Source organism: Canis lupus, chromosome 1 (genome assembly GCF_048164855.1).
Source record: "Canis lupus baileyi chromosome 1, mCanLup2.hap1, whole genome shotgun sequence".
NCBI lineage: Eukaryota > Metazoa > Chordata > Mammalia > Carnivora > Canidae > Canis > Canis lupus.
In genome coordinates, this window is record NC_132838.1 from 107,879,666 (window position 1) to 107,903,410 (window position 23,745).

At 53.4% G+C, this 23,745-nt stretch overlaps 3 protein-coding genes across 4 annotated transcripts; 2 read left to right on the forward strand and 1 right to left on the reverse strand.

Moving 5' to 3' along the window:
• Window positions 1-1,400: 1,400 nt before the first annotated feature.
• SAXO3 (stabilizer of axonemal microtubules 3) lies at window positions 1,401-5,366 on the forward strand. The gene is made up of 5 exons (XM_072772039.1): window positions 1,401-2,306; window positions 2,591-2,791; window positions 2,891-3,052; window positions 3,799-3,926; window positions 4,434-5,366. The coding sequence occupies exons 1-5, from the start codon at window positions 2,151-2,153 to the stop codon at window positions 4,921-4,923; spliced, it is 1,137 nt and encodes a 378-aa protein (XP_072628140.1). The 5' UTR covers window positions 1,401-2,150; the 3' UTR covers window positions 4,924-5,366.
• Window positions 5,367-5,519: 153 nt separating this feature from the next.
• On the forward strand, window positions 5,520-6,832 carry LHB (luteinizing hormone subunit beta). Its single transcript, XM_072772079.1, has 3 exons — window positions 5,520-5,669; window positions 6,028-6,195; window positions 6,512-6,832. The coding sequence occupies exons 1-3, from the start codon at window positions 5,655-5,657 to the stop codon at window positions 6,752-6,754; spliced, it is 426 nt and encodes a 141-aa protein (XP_072628180.1). The 5' UTR covers window positions 5,520-5,654; the 3' UTR covers window positions 6,755-6,832.
• Window position 6,833: 1 nt separating this feature from the next.
• RUVBL2 (RuvB like AAA ATPase 2) lies at window positions 6,834-23,651 on the reverse strand. Of its 2 annotated transcripts, none has more exons than XM_072772021.1 (15): window positions 23,284-23,651; window positions 19,393-19,447; window positions 17,662-17,717; window positions 17,232-17,373; window positions 15,538-15,667; window positions 15,307-15,373; window positions 12,516-12,622; window positions 12,334-12,427; window positions 11,821-11,944; window positions 11,158-11,252; window positions 10,940-11,058; window positions 8,447-8,566; window positions 7,879-8,008; window positions 7,393-7,507; window positions 6,834-7,087 (listed from the first exon to the last, which is right to left on the reverse strand). In XM_072772021.1, the coding sequence occupies exons 1-15, from the start codon at window positions 23,293-23,295 to the stop codon at window positions 6,960-6,962; spliced, it is 1,494 nt and encodes a 497-aa protein (XP_072628122.1). In that variant the 5' UTR covers window positions 23,296-23,651; the 3' UTR covers window positions 6,834-6,959. The 2 variants fall into 2 exon arrangements, with proteins under 2 accessions (XP_072628122.1, XP_072628129.1); XM_072772028.1 differs by lacking the exon at window positions 6,834-7,087 and adding an exon at window positions 7,145-7,260.
• Window positions 23,652-23,745: the final 94 nt, after the last annotated feature.

A 23,745-nucleotide genomic window follows, 5' to 3' on the forward strand; every position in this document is an offset into this window, starting at 1 on the left:
TGTAAAAACTGGGACATATAAGCAACTAGCTGGAAGCTGGGGTTTGAATGAGAAATCTTACCTGATCAGATGGAGCAAGTGTTGTCTTAGAATGTTCTCTTTTGAGGTAGTGAGCTACCCATCACAGTAGGAGCACAAGCAAGATTGGATAAGTGATCAGGATGCTAGAAAGTTTAACCCTGTTGGGGAATTGGATCAGGTTTCTGTCTGATTCCTCTTTTTCTGTCCCAACTTTTACCCATATTGGGAAAGAAATAGGCCTTAGAATTGTACAACTTGAGTATGGCATAAGGTTCTGACCAGTTGACTCCTGGCTAGGATCAGAAGTCACATGGGCAGTGATAGGCTTTGAGTGGACTCCGGAGACTCCAAAAGGAGAAGTGGTCCCAGAGGCTGGAGTGAGGGGGTCAGTGGGACCCGGGCCAGGTTGCAGAAAGTAGCCTCACTTTTCCCCATCTGAAGAATGGGTTAGTGGATGAGCTAATGGGAACCAAGGAGGCAGAGGTCTTAACCAAAAGGTCTTTATTTTTAAATTTTTTTTTTTTAAATTTTTTTATTTTATTTTATTTATTTATGATAGTCACAGAGAGAGAGAGAGGGGCAGAGATACAGGCAGAGGGAGAAGCAGGCTCCATGCACCGGGAGCCCGACGTGGGATTCGATCCCGGGTCTCCAGGATCGCGCCCTGGGCCAAAGGCAGGCGCCAAACCACTGCGCCACCCAGGGATCCCCTAAAATTTTTTTATAAAGATCTTATTTATGTATTCACGAGAGATGCACAGAGGCAGAGACACAGGTAGAGGGAGAAGCAGGCTCCCCATTGGGAGCCTGATGCGAGACTGGATCCCAGGACCCCAAAGGCAGATGATGCTCAACCAAAGAGCCACCCAGGTGCCCCAACCAAAAAGTCTTTAAAGTGAGGAAGTGACAAGGGAAGTCAGGGGTAGATCTCATACCTTCAGGAGACCCCTTCATGCATCACCAGTCCATATCTTACCTGTGTGTGTGTGTGTGTGACACACACATGCACACATTCTTTTATTTTACTTATTTATTTTTAAAGATTTTATGTATTTACTCATGAGAGAGTGAGGCAGAGACATAGGCAGAGAGAGAAGCAGGCTCCATGCAGGGAGCCTGATGTGCCCTGAGCCAAAGGCTGACATTCAACCGCTGAGCCACCCAGGCATCCCTCACACACATTCTTTTATAACCAGCTTTAGGCCTAAGACAGAGACCACAGACATCCCCCATCCCCCACCCCTCACCCCCCACCAACACAGACTCGGGCCCCTGGGAAGGGTAGGAATGCCAGGGCAGCACGGGGGTGGTGTGCCTGGCTGACTCAGTTTCCAGGTCTGTAGTTCACACCCTCTTTTTTTTTTTTTTTTGGTCACCTCCCTCTGTCTCATCTCTGGGTCAGTGGGCTCTCTATCTCTGTTTCTCATTCACTGTCTCTCACCCATTCTCCTCTGTGTTTCATTCCCATCAAAGCTCTTTCCATATCCCCTCCCTCCCCTCTCTTTTCGCTAAGTATTTCCCTGTGTACTTGTCTGTGGGTCTCTCCCTTGTCACCCACCCCCATATCCAGGTGGAAGTTTTCAACCAAATCAAAGGCAGGCAGGCAGGGCAGACGAAGCCCAAGCCCCAGGCGGACTCCTTCAGCACACACAGGGAGGGAGGGAGCGCCCTAGGGAAGTCTGGAAATCGTTACCCCAGAGGTAGGCAGGCCTGGCAGAGGGAGGAGGGGGCTGAGAGAGTTGGGACCCCTTCAGAAAGAGGGCTGTTTCTCATGGATTCCCTGATGCAGTGGGTGGTCTCTGTTCTCCTCCCCCTCTGGGTTCTTGTCTCCCCCAACTCACATCTCTAAAGTTCCCTAAAACTCTGAGTTTCTATTTCCCCTTCCTCCCACTTGCCCTTCACAGCCCTTTCCTCTCTCTAGGTCTCCCCTCCCCCAATTCTCTGAGTTTCCGGGCCCCTCCCTCAAAGTCCCAGTCCCTCTGTGCCTGGGTCTCTTTCTCACCCTATCCATCCATCCACACACCTGCAGGCCTTCTATTGGCTGGTTCGGGGGGAGGGGGGGTTCTGTTACCTGGGGCGACAGCAACAACAAGCCGGCTCCTGCGCGGCTACCCGGCAGGGGAGGGACCATGGCGGGTCGGACCCTAGCTCTGCGCTATGGCCCCCCATGGCCCCCAATCGCTGGGCCGGAGGCGCCTGGGTCCTGGCCCAATTGGCATCTCACCAGCACTAGTGTCGCCAACCACATTATCCCATCTGTGCCCTTTCCCCCGCCCACCATGCAGGTAAGAGGACCCTAGGTCTCAGGCTAGAAGGAGACTGGGGTCCAGACCCCTGTGTCTGAAGGAGAGGCCTGGGGATCCAGACACCTGCCCAGAGAAAAGGGGATTGGGGGCGTGGACTCCTCTCTGACTGAAGGAGAGTCCTCGACTCCTGGGTCTGAAAGAAGAGGGGCTAGGGAAACCTGGATGACTGGACCTGGAGGGAGGAAAGTTTTGGGGACCGACTGGGAGAGGTCAGGTCTCGCAGGCCGGACTTGACTTCTTTTAGCTGAAGTCCTTCTTCCCAGTCCACGGTGGCGGAGCCCCTGCCCGCGGCCGCAAAGCAGGATTTGCACGTCTGGGATTTTGACGAGGTCATCAGCAGATGGGAGACCACCTCTGGCTCAGCTTACATACCTAAGACCCAGGGCGGCCCCTACGCACAGCCCAGGGCCCCAGAGCCTTCAGACCCCACACGGACTGTGGGGATCAAGGATTTAGCAGAAAAGGTAAGGCTCTGGGATGCAGAGGTCCGCAGGGACAGGGCTGGGGATCGCAGTGGAGTGCCTTGCACCCTCACGTGGGAACCCTGCGTCGCCCTCCCGCAGCTCAGACACCTCGGCTGGCGCCTCCCGCTGATCGCGAAGCACCAGTGCAGTGAGATGAAAGCTCAGTACACCGGCTGGCCGGGCCTGGACCAGCCCGCCACCTTCCACGTCGGGCCCCAGTCCCTGGAATTTGCAGACCACCTCCGCGGAGGCCCTTCCCAGGTAGCGAAGAAGACCTGCTGCCACCGTGGGACAGAGCTTGTAGCGCCTGGGACGGGGGCGGAGGGGCTCTGAAGCTGGGGACCAGACGAGGAGACCCTGGGGTGGGTGGACAATTTTGAGTCCGGGGTCCTAACCAAAGGTCTGGGACGGAATCAGGTTACAGAGTCTGGGGGTGGAGCTCCGTTCTTTTGAGGTAGGGTCAGGAGGCGGAGAGGGCTGGAGACCGTAATCCCAGCTGGGAGGCTGGGGCCACAACTCGTAAATCCCCGGGGCGGGGCTGGGCAGGGGTTCGGAGGCTGTGGTCAGAGCAGGGCGGCGGCGGGCACGTGGGGGCGAGCCTTGAACTTTCCGAGCCGCGGTCGGGAGGAGGCGGGACTAGGCTTTCCTGGAGAGGATGAGCAGAGAAAAGGTTGCCCGAGGTGCGGCTTGAATTCCAGCGGCGGGAGGTGGAAGCCGGGAGTCTGCGGGCGGACCTAGAAAGATTTTTTTTTTTTTTTGTGCTTGGGGGTTGGGCTTTGTGTTGACCCTCAAATGTTAGGATTTTGGAGCATCCCTAATAAGGGTTCTGATTTGGGTAGCGAAGCTAAAGTGCGCTGGCTTGCGTTTGATTGGTCAGGAAGGATTCTGCAGGCGAATGTGAGAACCTGTTGGGTCGAAGGAGGGATCCTGAGTTCTGGGACCCAGGTCCTGGAATGCGGTATGAAACCTCTCTCTTGCTCATGCCTTCCTACCCGGATCCTCGTCAGGCTTTAATCCTCTGGACAAAGAACCCCGAGCTGGCCGGCCGGCTTTTCACAGTATCTGACCAGGGCATCTTGGACCGTCGTCAGCTCTATCTGACCACCTCGGCCAAGGACTTCCGGGCCTACCCGAAGTGAGCTGGGTCCTCGCTCCGCACGGCCCCCAGCATAAGCTGGCGGGATGCCGACCCTGGGTGTCAGTTTCCCCTGTCCGACTCAGTAGCCTCAGCCTTCATTCAGTTCCTGCACACTCAAGAACCGGAAGTTCAGGCCCCAGCCCTACCTCTTTTAGCGCCCAAGTATTCTTAGTGTCAGCTCTCAGGAAATTGAAACCTGCGCCTTGTCCAAGAGGGGGGACCAGGGGCGGGGCCCTAGGGATCTAGGGCGGGGTCTACTTTGGTTCCGAGATACTCCTTTCCAAGGGTTCGAAAAAACTCCAAATTCCAGGCCCTTAAGGACATCGAATCCAGGAATTCAGGTTAGCAGTCCTCAGCCCCCATCCTTCCTAAGGGGTCCCCGACTCCTACAAACGTGTCCTTGCCTCGGAACGCAGGAATGCAGGTCTACAGGGTCCTCAGAACGCGAGGTCTGAACCTCTCAGACTTGTCCCTAGGATCCAGCTGTCCCTTCCCCATCAACAGGAAGGAGTTGTCTGGATATCCCCGCAAGGACTCGCTGACCTACTGGAACTTCCAGAAGACGCCTCACGCCTGGGGCCATGACCCGCGCCCTCCTCGGCCGCCAGGGATCCGCGTGCCCCACGTCCGCCCGATGACGAGAGCCGTGCCGCACCGCGGGTCGTGGTCTCTGGCTCAGGAGTCCTACAGACCCCCGGTGCACCCACTCCTCCGGCTCGACCGTTTCTGCCCGCTGGAACTGCCCTGGGGCGGCCCGCACTGGCAGCCGGTGCCGGGCATCTACAGCGTGCCGCAAGCCTACCGCACTGAGAACTCCAGCTACGGCAGCATGAAGCCAGCCGCCGTGAGCCCGCAGCGCCAGCCCCGCCCCGGACTCGCCCCCCAGGCGGGGCGGAGCCGAGGCCTGGAAACATGCCCGTCACGTGGGAGCGAGGCGGCGGCCAGGCCCCGCCCACTGGGTCGTGAGCCCGGCGAATCCCACACTGGACCGTAGGGTTGACCGGATTGGGGGCTGGGGGGTAGGTGGGCGCTGAGCTGAAAACGTACCTTGGGGCTGTCGGTTCGCGGGAGGGACAGGCCCTCCGCAACAGAGGGGGCGGAGCTTATCTTATTAGTCAACTGCGTTAAATGGCCTAAACCACGCCCATGGATGGTTTGCTCTGGGGGCTTGAGGGTGGGGGAGATGGGGCTGCAGCTGAATTCCATGCGGGAGGAAGGCACGCCTGCGTGCAGGTGGAACCCCGTCTCAGGGCACAGAATCCAATCTCGAAGTCCTGCCCTCCCAAAGAGAGTAAACTATGGGACAGGAATGGCTTCCAGTCTATGGCAGGTGGAGGGGAGGGGGATTGAGGTCTCCGCCAGTCACCTTGGAAGGGGCGCGCTCCATCCAGCCATGCAGACTCCCACCATGATGGGCAGAGGCGAGGCTATACCACCTTGGGCAAGGTCAAGGGCTTCCTGTGGCCCAAGCATGACTTTGCTAGCACCTGAGGCACTAGAGGATCCAGTCATGAAGTCAGCTTCACCTTGGGTGCCTATCAGGGAGTGGGGGTAAGGGGCATTCCACGGAGCCACTCCTGCACACCTCCCTGACCTTTTCTGGTTCTCGCCCCCGGAGAGATTAGTGTCCAGGTTACCCCATCATACCGCCATCCCCAGTGGCCTTGCCACCCCCACAGCCTGCAACTATAAGACCAGGTAAACATCACAGGGGAGGAACTGAGAATGGAGACGCTCCAGGTAAGACTAGGGCCCCCAGGTGCTTTGCAACTCCATCCAGGCCTCAGCTGGCACAAGGAGGGGAGAGTCCTACAACCTGATTGAGGTGGCTTCCTTCTAGAAGGCTGTGGACAGCCACCGGGCTTTCTGCCAGGAGGGCCCTAGGCAGGTGGAGCAGGGCCTGAGGGTGGGACTCTGCAGTGTGGGAGGATCTGGGGTTCCTGAGTATCAGGGGCAGAGAATCAAAGTGGGAGGGATGGGTCCTGAATGGAAGATGTCAGGCAGGGGAGCTGGGTCCCTGAATGTCTGGGGGGGGAGGGTAAGTAAGGGCTCAGAGTAGAGATGTCTGGCTGGCCCTGAGACACTGGCCTTGTCCCAGGGGTTGCTGCTGTGGCTGCTGCTGAGTGTGGGTGGGGTGTGGGCATCCAGGGGGCCATTGCGGCCGCTGTGCCGGCCCATCAACGCCACCCTGGCTGCTGAGAACGAAGCCTGCCCGGTCTGTATCACCTTCACCACCACCATCTGTGCCGGCTACTGCCCCAGCATGGTGAGCTTCAGGGGATGGTGGGGACCAGCCCTGCTGGACTGGGAACAACGGGTGCCACCTCAGCTTCAGGGTGGATTACTCAGGGCCAGGCCCACATCAGATGTAAAACGACAGCTGGGATGGAAGGATGGCCCACCCCCTGGGCAGGGGCTGGGGAATTGGAAGTCAAAGCTGGGCATGTGGGAGGAAGGGAGGGAGAGCACAGAGGGTCTGCTGGACACCTGAGTTTGAGACCTGGGGGGCGGCAGGAGAGCTCAGGGGAGGGCCTGACCACAGGCAGGTAGTCATGCCCCCCCATCCCTCTCCTGGCCTACAGGTACGAGTGCTGTCAGCCGCCCTGCCACCTGTGCCCCAGCCAGTGTGCACCTACCATGAGCTGCACTTTGCTTCCATCCGGCTCCCCGGATGCCCGCCTGGCGTGGACCCCATGGTCTCCTTCCCCGTGGCCCTCAGCTGTCGCTGTGGGCCCTGCCGTCTCAGCAACTCCGACTGTGGGGGTCCCAGAGCTCAATCCTTGGCCTGTGACCGCCCCCTGCTCCCGGGCCTCCTGTTCCTCTAAGGATCCCCTCCTGCCCCAACTCCTGGAGCCAGCAGATGCTCCTTCCCTCCCCTCCCAATAAAGGCTTCTCAAACTGCACTCAGGTTGTCTCTGTCAGGCTCAGGATGCATGTACGCATGTAGATGCACACACACACAGAATGGGTCTAGTTTTTCAGGGCATCTGGGTGGCTCAGTAGGTTGAGCATCTGATTCTTGATTTTGTCTCAGTTCATGATCTTGGGATCATGGGATCGAGCCCCACACTGGGCTTCACACTGGGCATCCTGGAGCCTCCCTAGGGTTCTCTCTTTCTCCCTCTCCCTCTGCCCTCCCCCTGCCATTCCCTTGAGCTCTAAAAAAAAAAAAAAAAAAAAAAAAAAGAGAGAGAGAGAGAGAGAGAGAGAATGGGTCCAGTTTCAGAACCATTTTATACAAAGTTACAGCGTCAGAACTCTAGTAGAAAACAGGGCGTGGGGGGGGGGGTGAAGGTGACATCAGCTCAGGAGGTGTCCATGGTTTCACCTTCTGTGGGGAGAAGGAAGGGGGGCCATGTGGTCAGTGTGGTCTCGAGGGAAGGGCCTGAGATATCCAGGCTACATATGGCCTGCCCCCCTGGGGTGGGTGACCCTGGGGACAGGTGCAGCAGAGGACACTCACTGAGCTCGTTGAAGAGAAAGGCATCCTGGTACTCCTTCATGTACTGCGTGGAGCGTGACTCGTCCAGAAAGAGCGAGTAGACCCGTTTGATGTCATCTACCTGTACTTCCGTGCCCTGATAGGGAAAGGCCAGATCTCAGTGGGGCCCCTCCCAGTGCAGCAGGTCAGGGTGAAGACCCCGGGGCCAGACTGCTTGGGCCTGAATCCTGCATCGGCCACCTCCCGGCTGAGGGTCCAACCCCTCCGGTCCTTAGTTTCTTCATCTGTAAGATGGACTTGATGGCATTAACTTTGAGATGAGAGACATCTATGAAGCACCTGCTATGTGTCAGGCGAGGAAATACAGGTATAAACTCCGCAGACCCAACTTCCCAGCCTTTGAAAACCTATGTTCTGGGGCTAAATGCAACAACGCCCTCCAAGCCCTTGGAGTGAGGAGTAGGTCACTCACTTGGGCGGGCCCCGGGGGTTACTGGGCTAGCTGACCTTGCGTTTCCGGCACACCAGGCTGGCAGCTGTGATAAGCTGGATGGCGTAGCGTAATGAGGTCTCCAGGCCGATGCGCGTCAGCACCGTGTAGGCGTCCTCACTCATTTCTACGTCTTCCTCTTCACACCTGTGGGCAGGTGGGGCGGGGTGGGGTGGGGTGGGGTGGGGTGTGGTCAGCCAGGGCCAGGGCTCTGACTGCAGCAAACCCCTGGCTGGCGCTTCCCCCTGGGCGCTGTTGAAGTCCTGGGGGACATGTGGAGTCTATGTTCACAGAACCACAGAACGGCAAGCAAGAAGGGCCACTGAGGCATGGGCTGGACCTGTCACCTGGGCTTCCAACCCTCTCCAGCCAGGGCTCTTTCCCCAGTGTCAGCCACTGGCCCACCACCAGATCTGAGGCCATTGCTTGGTTGCCCAGCCCAGCCTAGCCCTACCTCCTGCAGGCCCAGAGACCTACCCCTTCAGACCTCACTGCCTCCACTTGCCAAATAGGGTGGGTGCCAGCCCTGCTTCTCAGACCCGTAGCCTGGTCCTGCCCCAGAACCCCAGGCGGCCCTGCCCATACCGGATGCGTAGGATCTGCTTTGTGTCCTTCTCACTGTAGGGAGAGGTGGAGACAATGAGCAGTCGGTCTAGTAGGTCGATGGGGATGCCATGGGGGCTCTGGTAGCTGGTACCCCGGATCCTGGGGAAGAGGAGAAAGGGAGGGTGGTCAGGGTGATGCTCCCAGAACCCAGGTCTCCATTTCCTCTACTTAAAATACCCCACCCACCCTCTCCATCACAGCCCACTCACTGGGCAAATATCACCTAACCTTCAGCTCATGGCTACTGTCATCACCAACTGTGCAGCTGTCCCCCAGCTGTGTCACCACCCCCGCCCACAGAAAACTGGGTTGGTCTGAGCTAGGTATCTATATCCAGGATTACTGAGTCAAGGTCTCACTCTTCTGCTTGACATAGAGCTCCACAGGTAAGAGACTGTGATGGTCCTATTCTGTGCTATTCGTGCTGCACCTGGCCCAGAGCAGGCCCTGGCACATGGCAGTGCCAGGAGAGAGTGGATTCTTGTAATTTGTGGTAGTGACATTCTATTAAGTGGGGGGGGGGGGGGGGGGCAGACACTCACTAGCAAATGATGAACCACTGCTTCTTGGAGATGTATGTGGTAGGTTCTTGTGAGCCTTTGGTCACAGTATTTTTGTCAACCAACCAATATATAACCTGGTTCTACGTGCTTCTGTTTAAATACATCTTATTTAGCATACACTACTGACCCACTCGCATTGAACTCGTGGCAGACAGCACTCTACATCATGCCTGGAACGAAGCTCATCTGACACACACACTTTCTCTGTAAGGCACATCCATCCTCGCCTTGTGCCTGGGCAACTAGGGGGCCCTTTTAAATCCCAAATCATTAATAAAAAGCAGATAACACGGCATGAAAAGGACACTCAAAAAAAAAAAAAAAAAAAAAAGAAAGAAAGAACGAAAAGGACATTCATTTACAGCAGGTGAGCTGTAACCAGAAAGCAGGCAGGGCGCCAACTTGCTGGACCTTAGATTAGAGGGTCCACACCCAGTCACACAGGAGCACCAGAGTGTTGCCAGCACTGATGGGGGGGGGGGGGTAGGGGAGAGGGGCTTACAAATCCATTTAAGTGAGAGTACGTAGTAGACTCAAGAATACATTTTATGCAGATAACAGAGGAGCGACTTGGGTTTGTGCCCTGGCCCAGGATGTGCCCCGCGTGCAGCTGCCATACATTTACCCTCAGCTGGCCCCTTCCTATCTTCGTTAGGAGAGGCAACTCTGGCTCTGACACCTTCTCCATGCAACCTCAGGCACGTCACCAGGCCTTGCTATCCTCTGTAACGTGGGGCTGAGACAATATCCACCTCCTGAACTTCTTTTAAGGGTCAGAGCTGTTCACCCAGGAAACAAGCCACAGAAAATCTGCCCCTTTGTCCTCTGTAATGATGGCCACCCTCTACCGACCAGTTTTAGCTGCCACATGGCCACAGCACTGGAGAAGACATTCCTCAGCTTCCAGAGCAGCCAGGGTGGTGCTGGGCAGTGGGTGACGGTGGAAGTGCTAAGTGCACCTTCCAGGCCCCAGCTTCCCAGGGGAGCTGTTTACCACCCACTTCCTTCTCCCTGTCCACCAAAATACAGATGAGGCAGAGAAGAAGACCAGCTGGGACAACAGGACGAGAGGTGCTGGCAACACCCTAGGGCACAGATTCCCAGAACCAGGTGAGCTCCATGGCTCTAAAATTTTCCCCCGGCATTCTTAGGCCAAAAGCAATATTAAGTTTTGTTCTATAAGGTCGTTAGGGCTAAATGACCTAACTGTAGTGATGCAGGCAGTGTCCAACACATCTGTCTCTGTGCATCCCTCAGAAACTCAAAACATGGGACGCCTAGGTGGCTCAGCGGTTTGGCATCTGCCTTCGGTTCAGGGCGTGATCCTGGAGGCCAAGGATCGAGTCCCACATCAGGCTCCCTACATGGAGCCTGCGTCTCCCTCTGCCTGTGTCTCTGCCTCTGTGTCTCTCATGAATAAATAAATAAAATCATTAAAAAAAGAAAGAAGAAAGAAGAAAGAAAAGAAAAGAAAAAAGAAAAGAAGAAAAGAAAAGAAAAGAAAAGAAAAGAAAAGAAAAGAAAAGAAAAGAAAAGAAAACTCAGAACATCCCAGAGCACTCATGTGTTTTCAGCAGCATCCTGGCATGCCTTGGCACACAGTTTGGGAACTTGAGCCTCAAGGGCTACAGGAACTAAAATACAGAAAGAACATGATCCTCAACTTCCTGATGGAGCAGAACTGTCTGCCTACCGCCCTGAGCACCCGCCTGCTTTGTTTTAGGGAGAAGCTAAAAGACAAACTTTGTCTAGGCCCCCGTACATGGATAGCCTTGTGACACCAGCTAAGTCCATACCCTTCCTGACAGGGAACTCAACAAACATTCCCTGTTTACCCTGTGCCCATACCCACTACCTGGAGCACCCTGTTTCTCCCAGAGACCTCTGGGGAGGCCAGCAGCTGGCTCACCGGGTGATGCCTCGGTTGGTGGCCATGATGAGGACGGGCGCCATGTCACTCTCCAGGGCCCGATTGAGGAAGGAGAAGCTCTCAATGTCCAGCATGTGGACCTCGTCGATAAACAGCACCTGGGAGCCATTGGGGCATGTGTCAAACCTACCCAAGCCTCTTTCCTCCCATTTGCTCTCACTGTGAGCCGCCTGCCCTGGCCACACCCTGGTACTCACGCCAGGGATGATCTCAGCCTTGCCCTCCTCACGCCACTCGGCCACCTTGGCATTGATCTGCTCTCGGACTTCTGACTTGATCTCCCCTGTGTCGCCTGAAGGAGGTGGGGGTGACACAGGGAGTGTCAGAGAGGAGACAGGGACAGAGGGCCGGAGAGTGGACAGAGAGAAATGAAGATGGGACACCAGGGATAGAGGGAAGAGAGATCAAAACTGGAGTGGCAGGGATCCCTGGGTGGCGCAGCGGTTTGGCGCCTGCCTTTGGCCCAGGGCGGGATCCTGGAGACCCGGGATCGAATCCCACGTCAGGCTCCCGGTGCATGGAGCCTGCTTCTCCCTCTGCCTGTGTCTCTGCCTCTCTCTCTCTCTCTGTGTGTGACTATCATAAATAAATAAAAAATTTAAAAAAAAAAAAAAAAAAAAAAAAAAAAAACTGGAGTGGCAAAGTGACAGAAGGAGTGTCTCATTCGGTCTGCAATGTCCCAGAGAAGAAGACCCAAGGCAAAGAACCCAGGAAGAAGAGAGGGTAGGACATGCAAGCCCCCATTGGGACTATCCAAGAGGGAATGAGGGCAACAGTGTGGGTAGGACGAACCAGGGGGCTGTACTGGAGGTAGGAGGAGCAGTGTGTGCCATGAACAGAGCCAGCCTGCTGGGCCTCACCTGAGAAGAGAGCCAGGAAGCCCTGGGTGCGGGAGTTGATGACATCAATCTCATGCAGGGACACGGTGTGTACGACCTCCTTGCGTTTCTGGAGCTCTCCGTCTGGACACTGCACAAACTTGGTCTATGGGGCCAGGGGGCAGGGAGGGAGAGGTAAGAGTAAAGAAGAACATGAAAGGGGGCCCAAAGGGGCTGTCTGGGTGGAGAGTTGGGGGAGATTGGACTTCCTGGGGTAGAGCTAAGAATCCAGAAATCCCAGGTCCAAGAGGAAGTTACCACCAGGGCACTCGAGAGCACTGAAGGATCGGAGGTTACTGGAGGACCTCAGAAACCATGAGCAAACTGCAAAGATGAAGTGCCCTCCTTGTCCTGGTGGGTACAGGGAAGAACCAGGAGTAAGGGACATGGGGTGGGGCTACTGGAGGATCCGGACCCTCTGGGCCATGGGGGTGATAGAGGAGATGCAAACATCCTGGTGCCTGGAGTGAGCGGACCCCCAAAGCCCTGGCCCACCTGGGAGCCCATGGCATCATAGTCGCGAGCGCGTGTGAAGGAGCGGCCCAGCTTGGAGATCTTGCCTGTGGCCTTGTCGATGGTAATCACATCCCTGCATGTGGAGGAGGGTGGGAGTGAGGACATGAAAGGGCTCGAGATTCCCCCACCCTGACCACCTACCATGGCCCCCTGCCACTCACCCAGCCTGGACCTTGTCCTTAGTCAGGGACTCAATCATCTTGGTGCCCAGGTCGTATATAGTCTCCATCTCTGTGGTCTTGAGGGTCAGCTTGCCGACCTTAGAGCCCTGAGATGGGTGACAGGCCAGCCAAGGAGTTCAGAGGGGGCCCATTGTCTCCCCAACACAGCTTGGAAATGGGCATGACACAGGGATGCTTTAGGGGGCAATGGACTGTGGATATGTCAAAACTTAACATCCTATAAACTCTTTAAAAAATTATTTATTTATTTATTTATTTGAGGGAGGGAGAGGCACTGGTGGGGCTCAGTGGTTGAGAATCTATCTGCCTTTGGCTCAGGTCATGATCTCCAGGTCCTGGGATCAAGTCTACATCAGGCTCCCCACAGGGAACTTGCTTCTCCCTCTGCCTATGTCTCTGCCTTGCTCTCTGTGTCTCTCATGAATAAATTTAAAACATCTTAAAAAAAAAAAAAAAAAAAAAGAGTGAGAGACGGGCAGCAGGGAGGAAGCGAGGAAGAATCTGACACAGACTCTGCACTGAGTGCAGAGACCAACGCAGTACTCAATCCCATGACCATGAAATCGTGAGATCATGACCTGAGATGAAACCAAGCTTCAGGGATGCCTGAGTGGCTTAATGGTTGAGTGTTTGCCTTTGGCTCAGGTCGTGATCCCAGGGTCCTAGGATTGAGTCCCACATTGGGCTCCCTGCATGGAGTCCGCTTCTCCCTCTGCCTGTGTCTCTGCCTCTCTCTCTCTGTGTGTCTCCCATGAATAAATAAATAAAATCTTTATTTAAAAAAATAAATAAATAAATAAAAGAAAAGAAACCAAGCGTCAGACGCACTACCAAGCCACCCTGGTGCCCCAACATCCTGTACTTTCACTGTGTGCAGCTTATTGTTTGTTGGTTGCTCAACAAACCGATTACTAAAAACCCAGGAAGATAACAAACAACAACTTACCTAAAAGATAAAGTCTTTAAGAACAGCAACATGGACTAGAGGGCCCTGATGTGGGGAGGTGGGAGTGTGCCACACTCTAACATTCCTTGTTTTATGTCCACGTAACTTGTGTGTTTTTTTTTTTTATTAGTCACAAACCCAGAAAACAGAGCTAAGCTAAACACAGCTAAGAAAACAAAAATACCACACTTTCTCCCCACAAAATAAGCACAGTCAGTGTCTTCCAGCACATCCACTTGTCTCTTATTTCTAGTGAGCTGTTCTTTTTGTAGGGAAAGATGGCAGGACAAAAGGGCTGGAATTTAGGAGGAAGAGAGAGATGGTTTTGGTTTTACATTTTTATTTTATTATATTTTAAAGATTTATCGATTTATTTACATAATCTTTACATCAGAGGCACCCGGGTGGCTCACTTGGTTAAGCATCTAACTTTGGCTCAGGTCATGATCCCGGAGTCCTGGGATCAAGCCCCAGCTCTGGCTCCCTGCTCAGCAGGAAATCTGCCTCTCCCTCTCCCTGTGCCCCTACTTATGCTCTCTATTAAAAAAAAAGAAAAGAAAAAAGAAATCTTAAAAATGGGCAATCTTGACTAATGCATGGGAATGCATTGCTGGGTGATAAAACCAATGACACCCAAGAAGTGAAAACAGGCAAGGGCAGCCACCCTTGTGAGGATGTGGGGTGTTGTAGAAAGAGCAATGAGGTAGGGATGGGAGCTGGCAAAGTTCTTTTTTTTTTTTTTTTCTTCAAAGTTCTAATTTCTTATCTTGGTGGTAGTTCTAAGGAGATTTGTTTTATAATAACATACTAGACCATTCGCTTATTTTACGTGCTTCTTTACATCTGTTGCAATTTACAACAAAAATGTTGGGGCATTTGGGTGGCTCCGTGGTCGAGCATCTATCTGCCTTTGGCTCAGGTTGTGATCCCAGGGTCCTGGGATCGAGTACCGCATCAGGTTCCCTGTGAGAAGCCTGCTTCTCCCTCTCCCTATGTCTCTGCCTCTCTCTCTCTGTGTCTCTCATGAATAAATAAATCTTAAAAAAAAAAAAAAAAAAAGTTAAAATTCTTAGCTGAAAAAAAAAAAAAAAGGGAGCAAATCACCATGACCATGTAAGCTGGATAGGAAACACCTTTTAGGGCTAAGCTGCATAAAATCTCACAGAACAGGTTCTTAAGCCTAACCATTAACTGTGAGATGAACACTAGGTGTTTACCATGACATGTTGGCAAACTGAATTTAAATTATTTTATTTAAGATAAATTTTAAAAAAGAAAAAGAAAGAAAGAACGAACTGTGAGAGGGACACCTGGCTGGCTCAGTGAGAACAGCATGCAACTCTTGATCTTGGGGTCATGAGTTTGAGCCCCGCATGTTGTAGGCAGAGATGATTTAAATAAATAAAAGTTAAAAAAAAAATTTAAGTGTGAGGAACTTCCAGACCTTCTCTGTCATGACACCACTTGCTTTTAACGGCTCAGGGCGTCACTCACAAGTGGATAAACTGGGGCGCCTGGGTGGCTCAGTGGTTTAGCGCCACCTTCAGCCCAGGGCGTGATCCTGGAGACCCAGGATCGAGTCCCGTGTCAGGCTCCCTGCATGGAGCCTGCTTCTCCCTCTGCCTGTGTCTCTGCCTCTCTCTCTCTGTGTCTCTCATGAATAAATAAATAAAATCTTAAAAAAAAAAAGTGGATAAACTGTCAATGACCCCCACAGTACACAGTAGAGGGCTCTGACCTGCAGCTCAAACATCCAACATCCCTTGGGTTCTGGCACCCCATCCTCCAGCCCTGGAGGTGGCCCAGGCTCAGCAGCAGACTCACCGTCCCTGTGGCTGGACGGTCAATCTGGATCTCCACCACTTCCCCTTCAATGATCTCAGTCTCCTCCCTAGGCGGAAAACGGATGTGAGCAGAGAGCCCGAGGCCCAGGCCCTTGCAAATGGCTAACTCCCATGAGCCCTTAGGCATGGGACAAGCCGGACAGGGCAGGCAGGGGTCATCCCAAGGCCACTGCAAGCTAACTCCATCCCCCACACCGGGTCCTGTGCTTACTTGATTCGAACGCCAATAGAGCGCCGGAAGGCCTGGGTCAGTGCCTCTGTCTTACTCATCTCCAGCGAGAAGATCTCACTGCCCGCGATGGCTGTGAACGGGGTGTCAGGGCCCAGGGCCTGTGCCATGCCTGGGGAAGAGGTGGTCTGGGTAAGTGGGGACAGCCTGGCACCAGGTCCCCAACACCTATTCTGTGTCAAACCAGCTCTTCTCCCTCCTCAGGAAGTAGCGTAGGTGAAATACACACAGTGTTGGGGGCAGACAGGGAGACATGGAGAAAGCCAGGGATGGCGGGCTACATAGAAGACCTGGACTCGAACCCCATGCTGACCAGAAGGTCAATTTCATGACCCTATAACCTCGCCAGGGCTTTAGAAGTTGTTTAGCCTTTTAGGCTTGGGGGTAATGAGCAGGAATCAAGGCCAAAAGAGGACTGAAAGAGTAGTTAAGGGTGGTGGCTCTAGAGCCAGACCACCTAGGTTCGAATCCCGGTTCCACCGCTTAGCACCATGTGATCCTGAGAAGTCTTGTCTGTTTGTATCTCTGTATAATGAGGACCACAACAGAACAAGTGCTGGTGTGGGACCGCACCTGCAGAGAAGCGATCTGGGGGTGGCAGGCATGCACTGGTGCTCAACCATGAACCCATCACATGACCTGTAACCAGCCCAGGGACAGGTCTTCTGTCTGGCCTGGGGCTGGCCGGCAGACACCGGGGCTGACCTTGCAGTCACTCTAAGCACCACGTCAAGTCTCACAGACAGGAAGTCACTGGACCCTTCTGACCAGTAAGAGGTGGAAATTCTTCCTGGTCCCCTTTCCAGACATGTGCCACACTCTTGCCTGGATAGCCCCGTCCCATATTGCGTGTCCAGAAGACTCCCAGACACCCTGCAAGTCTTAGCTCAGGGCCTGACTTCTCTGGGAAGTCTCTCCTGACAACTGCCATATCACATCCCTCCCTGCTCCCTCATGTCATGTTAATGTCCCATAGTGTCGCAGCAGAATGTAACCATATGATTAAGTTCTAGTCAATAAGATATAAGAAAAAGTATGGGGCAGATATAAGAAAAAGTATGGCTCAGCAGTTTAGTGCCACATTCAGCCCAGGGCCTGATCCTGGAGACTTGGGATCAAGTCCTGCGTCAAGCTCCCTGCATGGAGCCTGCTTCTCCCTCTGCCTGTGTCTCTGCCTCTCTCTCTCTCTCTGTGTCTCTCATGAATGAATAAATAAAGAATCTTAAAAAAAAAAAATTATGTGGGGGTCCCAAGACAGCTGCTTAACGGGAGCTAGCTACTTTTAAAGGTAGGGAGGTACACCCTCACTGCAAGATCTCTTTCTCCTTCCTCCTACATGGGAGTATGGATGGGAAGGCCTGTGCTCACTTCGGCAACACATATACTAAAAAATGGACAGGAAGGCCGAAGCTTAGGCAACCCTCTTGGAACATGAGGTGACTCTGCCATAAAAGTACAGAGGATATTGAGGTAGAAAGGTGAATACTTGATGGAACAGCTCAACAAGCCCTAAGTGGCTTATGTTCAGATTCTTCTATGTGACAGAATGAAGCAGAGCATTTAAGTCTCTGCCATTTTGGGCTGTCTGTTGAATGTGGCCGAACCCAACCTTGATTTACACAGAAAGGATTAACTGGCAGGGACCAGAAGAGCTCCTGCCCTGAGAGGCCTCTTACCCATGGCGATAGCCGTCTTCCCAGTGCCCGGCTGGCCAGCGATGAGCACAGCCCGCCCAGCGATCTTCCCTTCCCGGATCATCTCCAGCACAACACCAGCTGCCCGCCGGGCTGCCAGCTGCCCCACCATGCCCTGGGAAGCCTGTAGAGTGGGAGGTGAGAGCACACCATGTGACTTCCTACTGGACTGCCACCCCCATTTCTACCACCTCCAGACCAGTGAGACGAAAGGGCACGATGCTGGTTAGGGCCTGGGAAAAGCAAAAAAAGCCTTTTCCACCCCAAATTTTTAGGACTAATAAAACTCTACATGTGGCTAAATTTTATAGATATGTAGCCAAAGGTCTGGGAGATCCTAACATGCCCAGGGACCCTGGGAACCCTGTACATCCATTGATCAGCCTTCCCAGCCCACTGCCCTCAGTTCTACCTGCCGTGGCTCCAAGGCATCATCCAGTCCCAGTCCCCGGATGTGGGAGTGCGCACCTGTGGGGGGACGGGGGAGAGGGGGTGGAGGAGGAAGAACCAGAAGACACGTTTACCAGCCAGCTCGTGATAATGTGTGGCCTGAGGAAAGGGGCAGCTTCTCTCAGCCCTGGCTTCCTCCTTGGTCAAATGAGGGGGGGTGGGTCCATGTCTCTACGTTACTGGGAGAATAGCTAGTGGGGGTAAATGCTCAATAAGCTGGAGCTGCCCTTAGGATACAGCAGAGGGAACCAGAATCACCCAGATCTGGTTAACCACATCAGATCAGGATCTAACCGTGACCACTAACAATCACAAACACTTTATGTTTATAGCCTAAGTGGCCCCACAGATTCTTATTTTGTGCCACGTGACCCTGAGAAACAGGAGTCCCAGCTATTACCACCCAGGAGTGCTTCTGGGGTTCAAAAAACTCCTCAGGCCCTCATCAACACAAATTCGAGAAGGGACACCAGAGAGGTCAGGCCCCTTGCCCAAGACCACACAGCCCAGCAAGAGGTAAAGACGTGGGATTTCAATGTTTCACAATGGACTAGGGCTGGGCAAATGATAGCCTGTGGCTCAGTCGCTTGTTTTTGTAAATAAAGCTTTACTGGAACACAGCCACACCCCCTAACTTACTTACTGCCTGTGGCTGCTTTCACACTGCAATGGGAGAACTGATGATTTTTCTACAGAAGAGATTTACTGTCTGGCCCTTTGAGAAAAGATTCGCTGACCCCAGCACTAGATTTTAAGCATCCTGAGGGCTGGTACTGGGAGTAGCTGGTGTCTACTGGGTCTTTTGATAGCTGAAACCGTGTTGGCCCTTGCATGCTGAGGGTTTTTTATCGATGACCTGATGGAATCTTGTATCAATACTGATGAGGTGAACACCTTTGCTCCATTTTGTAGATAAGGACTCCAGGGCAGAGAGCAACTAGCCTCTTGCAGCAAAAGTGGTCCCCAGCACCGGGCCTCCAGAACCCACGTTGCTAGCCTCTTTACTTCTGGGCCTCCCTTATAGGCAGAGTGAACAAATGTGCACAAAGGAGTATAGTTTCCTTTTCCATGCAGGTAAAGCTCTTTGCGGAGGCTGCACTCTGTTGGCCTACTACACCCCAACTTCGTACTCCTAGATTTATGGCCTACTCTGCACATTGAGCCAGGACCAGTGGTTTGACTGCTCTGAGTCAAAGTTTCCTCCATTAAATAAAATACAGGAGAGCAGTCACAATGCACATCTGCTGGGATGGCTGTGAGAACCTGGCAGGACATGAACTCATGCATTTGCTGGTTATCTGTTGAGCGCCTGCTCTGCTGGGGCCCCTGCTAGGGACACAGCCAGAAACAGGCCAGACCTGGTCCCTGCCCTCATGGAGCTAATGCCAGTGTGCGCTGAGGGCATGGGACATTCAGTTCTAGGCCAAGCCCAGTAGGCACTCAGCAAGCAGACACTTTTATGATTTCCAAGCAAAATGCTAGGACACCCAGGAGCCTAACTGGGGTAGCCAAGCCAGCAGAAGTGCGGCCTGGGTTGCATCTCAGGTTGCAGCCTAGCAAGGTCCTCCATGTGCCATCTGAGCCCACTCTGGCACTCAGCCCTATCTCCCCCCATCAGAGAGGGGGATGCGAATGGCCCCTGGGCTGGTTGGCTCTGTGGGGTGCAGGCAGGCTCTAGACCCTGCTCACTCACCAATACGCTCAATTCTTGTCACATCTCGGATCTCTGGGACCTTGGTTGTGGCCGTCTGGGGATAGAGGAAGACATATCAGAAAAGCCCTTATGATCCCAGTTTTCACCAACTCCTCTGTCCCTCCTGCCCACATCCCTAGAGGCAGTCCTTTCCATTCTTATTCCCCACAGGCAGGCCAATAACCCAAACAACTGTCACTCCCACCCTTCTTACTTGTCACCACTAACGCTGGTTGGTTGACCCCAGTCAACAGTGTCCCAGAAAGACAAGGACCGTGTCTGTCTCGTTCACAGCACTGTCCCCAGGGCCTAGCACATTATTTGGAGCCCAGAAATTATTTCTGAAGGAAGCAGCTCTCCCCACTCCCATGACTGGAAGGACAAACACCCAATGCAGAGCAGCAAACTGGTCCCTGATTGCCCAGCCCCCTTGTACCACACTGCCTGAATCTGTCACTAGGCCCTTGCACACCCATGTCCCAGAGTCCAGCCTGCTCTCCTCACTTCCCTCACTGAATCAGATCTAGTGACGCTCACGAAGGAAGGCCCCCCAACCACTGCCCCGGCCTGACTCCTTCCAGGGTCTCTGGAGGTCTGGACAGAACAAAAGGTCTCCCTTGGGAGCCCAATCTCCCTGTGTAATCTCACATTTAGAAGGGAGACTATCAGCTCAATATTATCGGCTCTGGTGGATGTGAGTCCCACGAAGGGCACAGCCCACACCTTGCTTGTTCACTTGGGGTTCAATGTTAGGGTTTGGATGAATGATGTACTGAAGTGTTGAGCTGATATAACAAGCAGGTACTGAGCCCTCTGGTGTTCTCAGCTCTCTGAAAAAAGGAGCCAGCCACCATCTCTTCTCATATAGGGGAGAGAGATGAGTAAGTACCCCCAGGACAGTTCGAGAATCCCCAAGTGTTCACAGTGGCATTATTCACAAGAGCCAGAAGGTGGGAAAACCCAAAATATCCATCAATGAATGAATGGATAAACCAAACGTGGTATGTAAACACTTGGAATATTGTTCAGCCATAAAAAGAAAGTTCCAACATATGCTGTAGTGTGGATGAACCTTGAAAACATACAAAGTGAAAGAAGCCAGACACTTAAGATCACATATGGCATGATTTCACTTATATGAAACATGCAGGATAAGTGAATTCATAGACTGGAAGTACATTGGTGGTGACCTAGGGCCACGGGGTCTGAGAGGACTGGGGGATGATGGCCAAGAGCTACAGGGTTTCCCTCTCAGGAGGATAAAGATGTCCTGGAGGTGTTAGTGTACAATTGTGAACATACTAAAAGCTGCTGAACTATACACTTTAAATGGGTAAATTGTAGGGTGGCTGGGTGGCTCAGTGGTTGAGCATCTGCCTTTGGCTCAAGTCCTGATCCTGGGGTCCTGGGATTGAGTCCTGCACTGGGCTCCCTGCAGGCAGCCTGCTTCTCCTTCTGCCTAGGTCTCTGCCTGTCTGTCTTTCATGAATAAATAAATAAAATCTTTACAATAAATAAATACATGGGTAAATTATATGGTATGTGAATTATATCTCACTAAGGCTGTTAAAAATCTGGGTGGTGTGGGGATCCCTGGGTGGCTCAGCGGTTTAGCGCCTGCCTGTGGCCCAGGGCCTGATCTTGGAGTCCCACATCGGGCTCCCTGCATGGAGCCTGCTTCTCCCTCTGCCTGTGTCTCTGCCTCTCTCTCTCTCTCTGTGTCTCTCATGAATAAATAAATAAAATATTTTTTAAAAAATTAAGAAATCTGGGTGGTGGGTCCTAGGCTGTATTGTTTGCTGGCACTGGAGTATCTGATGATTTCTTTCTTTTCTAAGTTTTATTTATTTAAGTAATCTCTATATCCAACATGGGGCTCGAACTCAGGACCCCAAGATTAAGAGTCACCTGCTCCAGTGACTTAACCAAGCGCCCCTCACACTTTCTAGTAAGGAAAGGAAAGCCTAAGAAGCCAGCCTGCTGACCCAGTCCCTTGGCCACCTGCCCCCAACCACAGGTCTCTCTTCCACCAGGAGAGGAGATGTAGACATCCAACCCACTGGAAGCCTCCAGTCTCTGGAGCTTAGACCATGGCCGCCACATGGTCACAAGCTTCCCTCCCACCTACCCTCTCCTCATAGAAGGCTGGAACCAAGACCAACAGACACTGGCCCCAAACACTAGCAGAAGAATCAGAACAGGGGTGTCTGGGTGGCTCAGTGGGTTAAGTGTCTGCCTTTGGCTCAAGTCATGATCCTCAGGTCCTGGGATCAAACCGTGCATCAGGCTTCCTGCTCAGAGGGGACTCTGCTTCTTCCTCTCCCACCTCCCACCCCCGCTTCACTCTCTCTCTCTCTCTCTCCCATAAAATCTTAAAAAAAAAAAAAGACTCAGAACTCACCCTCACATATCACGACACATCCTACCAGACCCTACTTGTGGCAATAAATGGGCATGGGTCCAGAAATCTTAACCCTTAGCAATCCCACACAAACAGACCTGCCTCCTACAAGGCCTTCCTTTGCACCAGAAGCCTCTCCTATGCTGTGCTACTCACTGACCCCATGGTAGCAGAGGCCATTTTATTTTATTAAGATTTTTTGACAGAGAAAGCGCGCACGTGCTTGCACTTGAGCACACAAGCAGAGGGAATAGGAGTGGGAAAAGCAGGCTCCCCACTGAGCAGAGAGCCAGTAGGCAGGGCTTCATCCCAGAGCTGAGATCATGACCTGAGGTGAAGGCAGATACATAACCGATGAGCTGCCCAGGTGCCCCAGCAGAGGTCATTTTAAAACTCAGCACCCACTGTCCCCTCAAACTTCCAATGCTTTATTCATGTCCATGAGAACTGGGTCTTAGGAATGTGGCCATTACCTTTCCTCTTCTGCTTCTGCTCCCCTATCAACCCTCTTTGCCATGACAGCAGCCACAGACTCAAATTCCACACCTACCAGTAACTACCGCCCCACTCCTCCCCCATACCCCCCCACCAGGGTCACTATGGGAACCAAGGTAGCCGGAAGTCCAGTTCAACCCCAAGTTAAGGCCACATCCCTTCTTCATTCAGATGTTTCTTAAGCAAGTGCCAGGACCGGTGTGCCTGATCTCTCCTTTAGTGAGCTCATGCATTCATTCATTCCAACATTCAAGAGTTAACCTACTGAGCATCCACACTGAGTACAAGGGGCTGAAATATTAAAATGGCCAAAACAATCTCATTGCAAGATCCCCAGCCTCTGGACCCCCAGCCCACGGACACCCTTCAAGTTCTCAACACTCTTGTGACTCAAGGCTAAGCAACTTCACACTCTGGACGGATGTCCACCTGAGCGTCCTCCTGTACTCAGGTGCCACTCATGCCATCAGTAACCCAAGACTCCTTGAATGACTTGAAGCCTAAGTTACTACAACCCTCATCACTTTAGGGCAAAAGACTGCAGAACTGGCTGCTAATTGCACCCAGAGGATTGGAGGCTGGAGCTCCTATAACATGACTGAGTCAGATCAGATTACTGAGATCTTGAATATCCATTTGATTCCAGGATACCAACCCCTTTACTCCTCCCTCAGACCCAGGAGTCCGGGCCCCAGCACCCTCCTCTCTCGGACCCAGGGGTCCAAGCCCCCAGTACCCTCTCCTCCCCTAGACCCAGGGGTCCGGGCCCCAGCCCCCTCCCCCCTCAGACCCAGGGGTCCGGGCCCCCAGCACCCTCCCTCCTCCCTCAGACCCAGAGGTCCGGGCCCCCAGCACCCTCCCTCCTCCCTCAGACCCAGAGGTCCGGGCCCCCAGGCCTTCTCCTCCCTCAGACCCAGGGGCCCAGGCCCCCAGCACCCTTCCCGTTCAGACTCGGAGGTGCGGGTTCGCTCCTCAGCCCTCCCCACGCCACTTACCACGGTTGCCATGATGCTCAGCAACCGCCAATATCCTAGCGGAAACGGAAACGCGGTAAGAAGAAGGCGTTCTGGTCCCTCTAGACGGCCAGGTCCTCCAAAGAGCTCGACGTTTCCTCATAAATATGCAAGCTCTCCTTGTGGGGGCGTGGCGTCACTTTTTAGGCCCCCCTCCTCCGCCGAGACTGAGCCGGCTGAGGGGTGCCCGGAACTCCTGGGTCCGTTCGCTACGCCTCCTGGCCCCTCCCCTTACCCAGGCCTCCTTGCTGAGGCTGATTGCAAAATTCTTAAGACTTCTTTGGGCAACCACACGTCCCCCACGCTCCCTCTCCTCCCTATTCCACCCTCGCCTCTCCCAGCTAATTTTGGGGCCAAGATTAGGATTGACAGAGTTGAGGGCCAATCGGCTGGCACGGCGAGCAGCCACGCCCCCTAAAGCTCTCATTGGCCGCCAAGGTGGCG

Excerpts from the sequence above, each read along its gene's own strand:
- RUVBL2 (XM_072772021.1), bottom strand. Across the intron at positions 12,623-15,306 it reads ACCGTCCAGCCACAGGGACG|GGCTCTAAGGTCGGCAAGCT; the intron begins GTGAGTCTGCTG and ends CACCCATCTCAG. Across the intron at positions 7,508-7,878 it reads TGGTGTGCCGGAAACGCAAG|GGCACGGAAGTACAGGTAGA; the intron begins GTCAGCTAGCCC and ends TTTCCCTATCAG.
- LHB (XM_072772079.1), top strand. Across the intron at positions 6,196-6,511 it reads CCGGCTACTGCCCCAGCATG|GTACGAGTGCTGTCAGCCGC; the intron begins GTGAGCTTCAGG and ends CCTGGCCTACAG.
- SAXO3 (XM_072772039.1), top strand. The coding sequence starts at position 2,151 with ATGGCGGGTCGGACCCTAGCTCTGCGCTATGGCCCCCCATGGCCCCCA. Across the intron at positions 2,792-2,890 it reads TCAAGGATTTAGCAGAAAAG|CTCAGACACCTCGGCTGGCG; the intron begins GTAAGGCTCTGG and ends GCCCTCCCGCAG. Across the intron at positions 3,053-3,798 it reads TCCGCGGAGGCCCTTCCCAG|GCTTTAATCCTCTGGACAAA; the intron begins GTAGCGAAGAAG and ends GATCCTCGTCAG.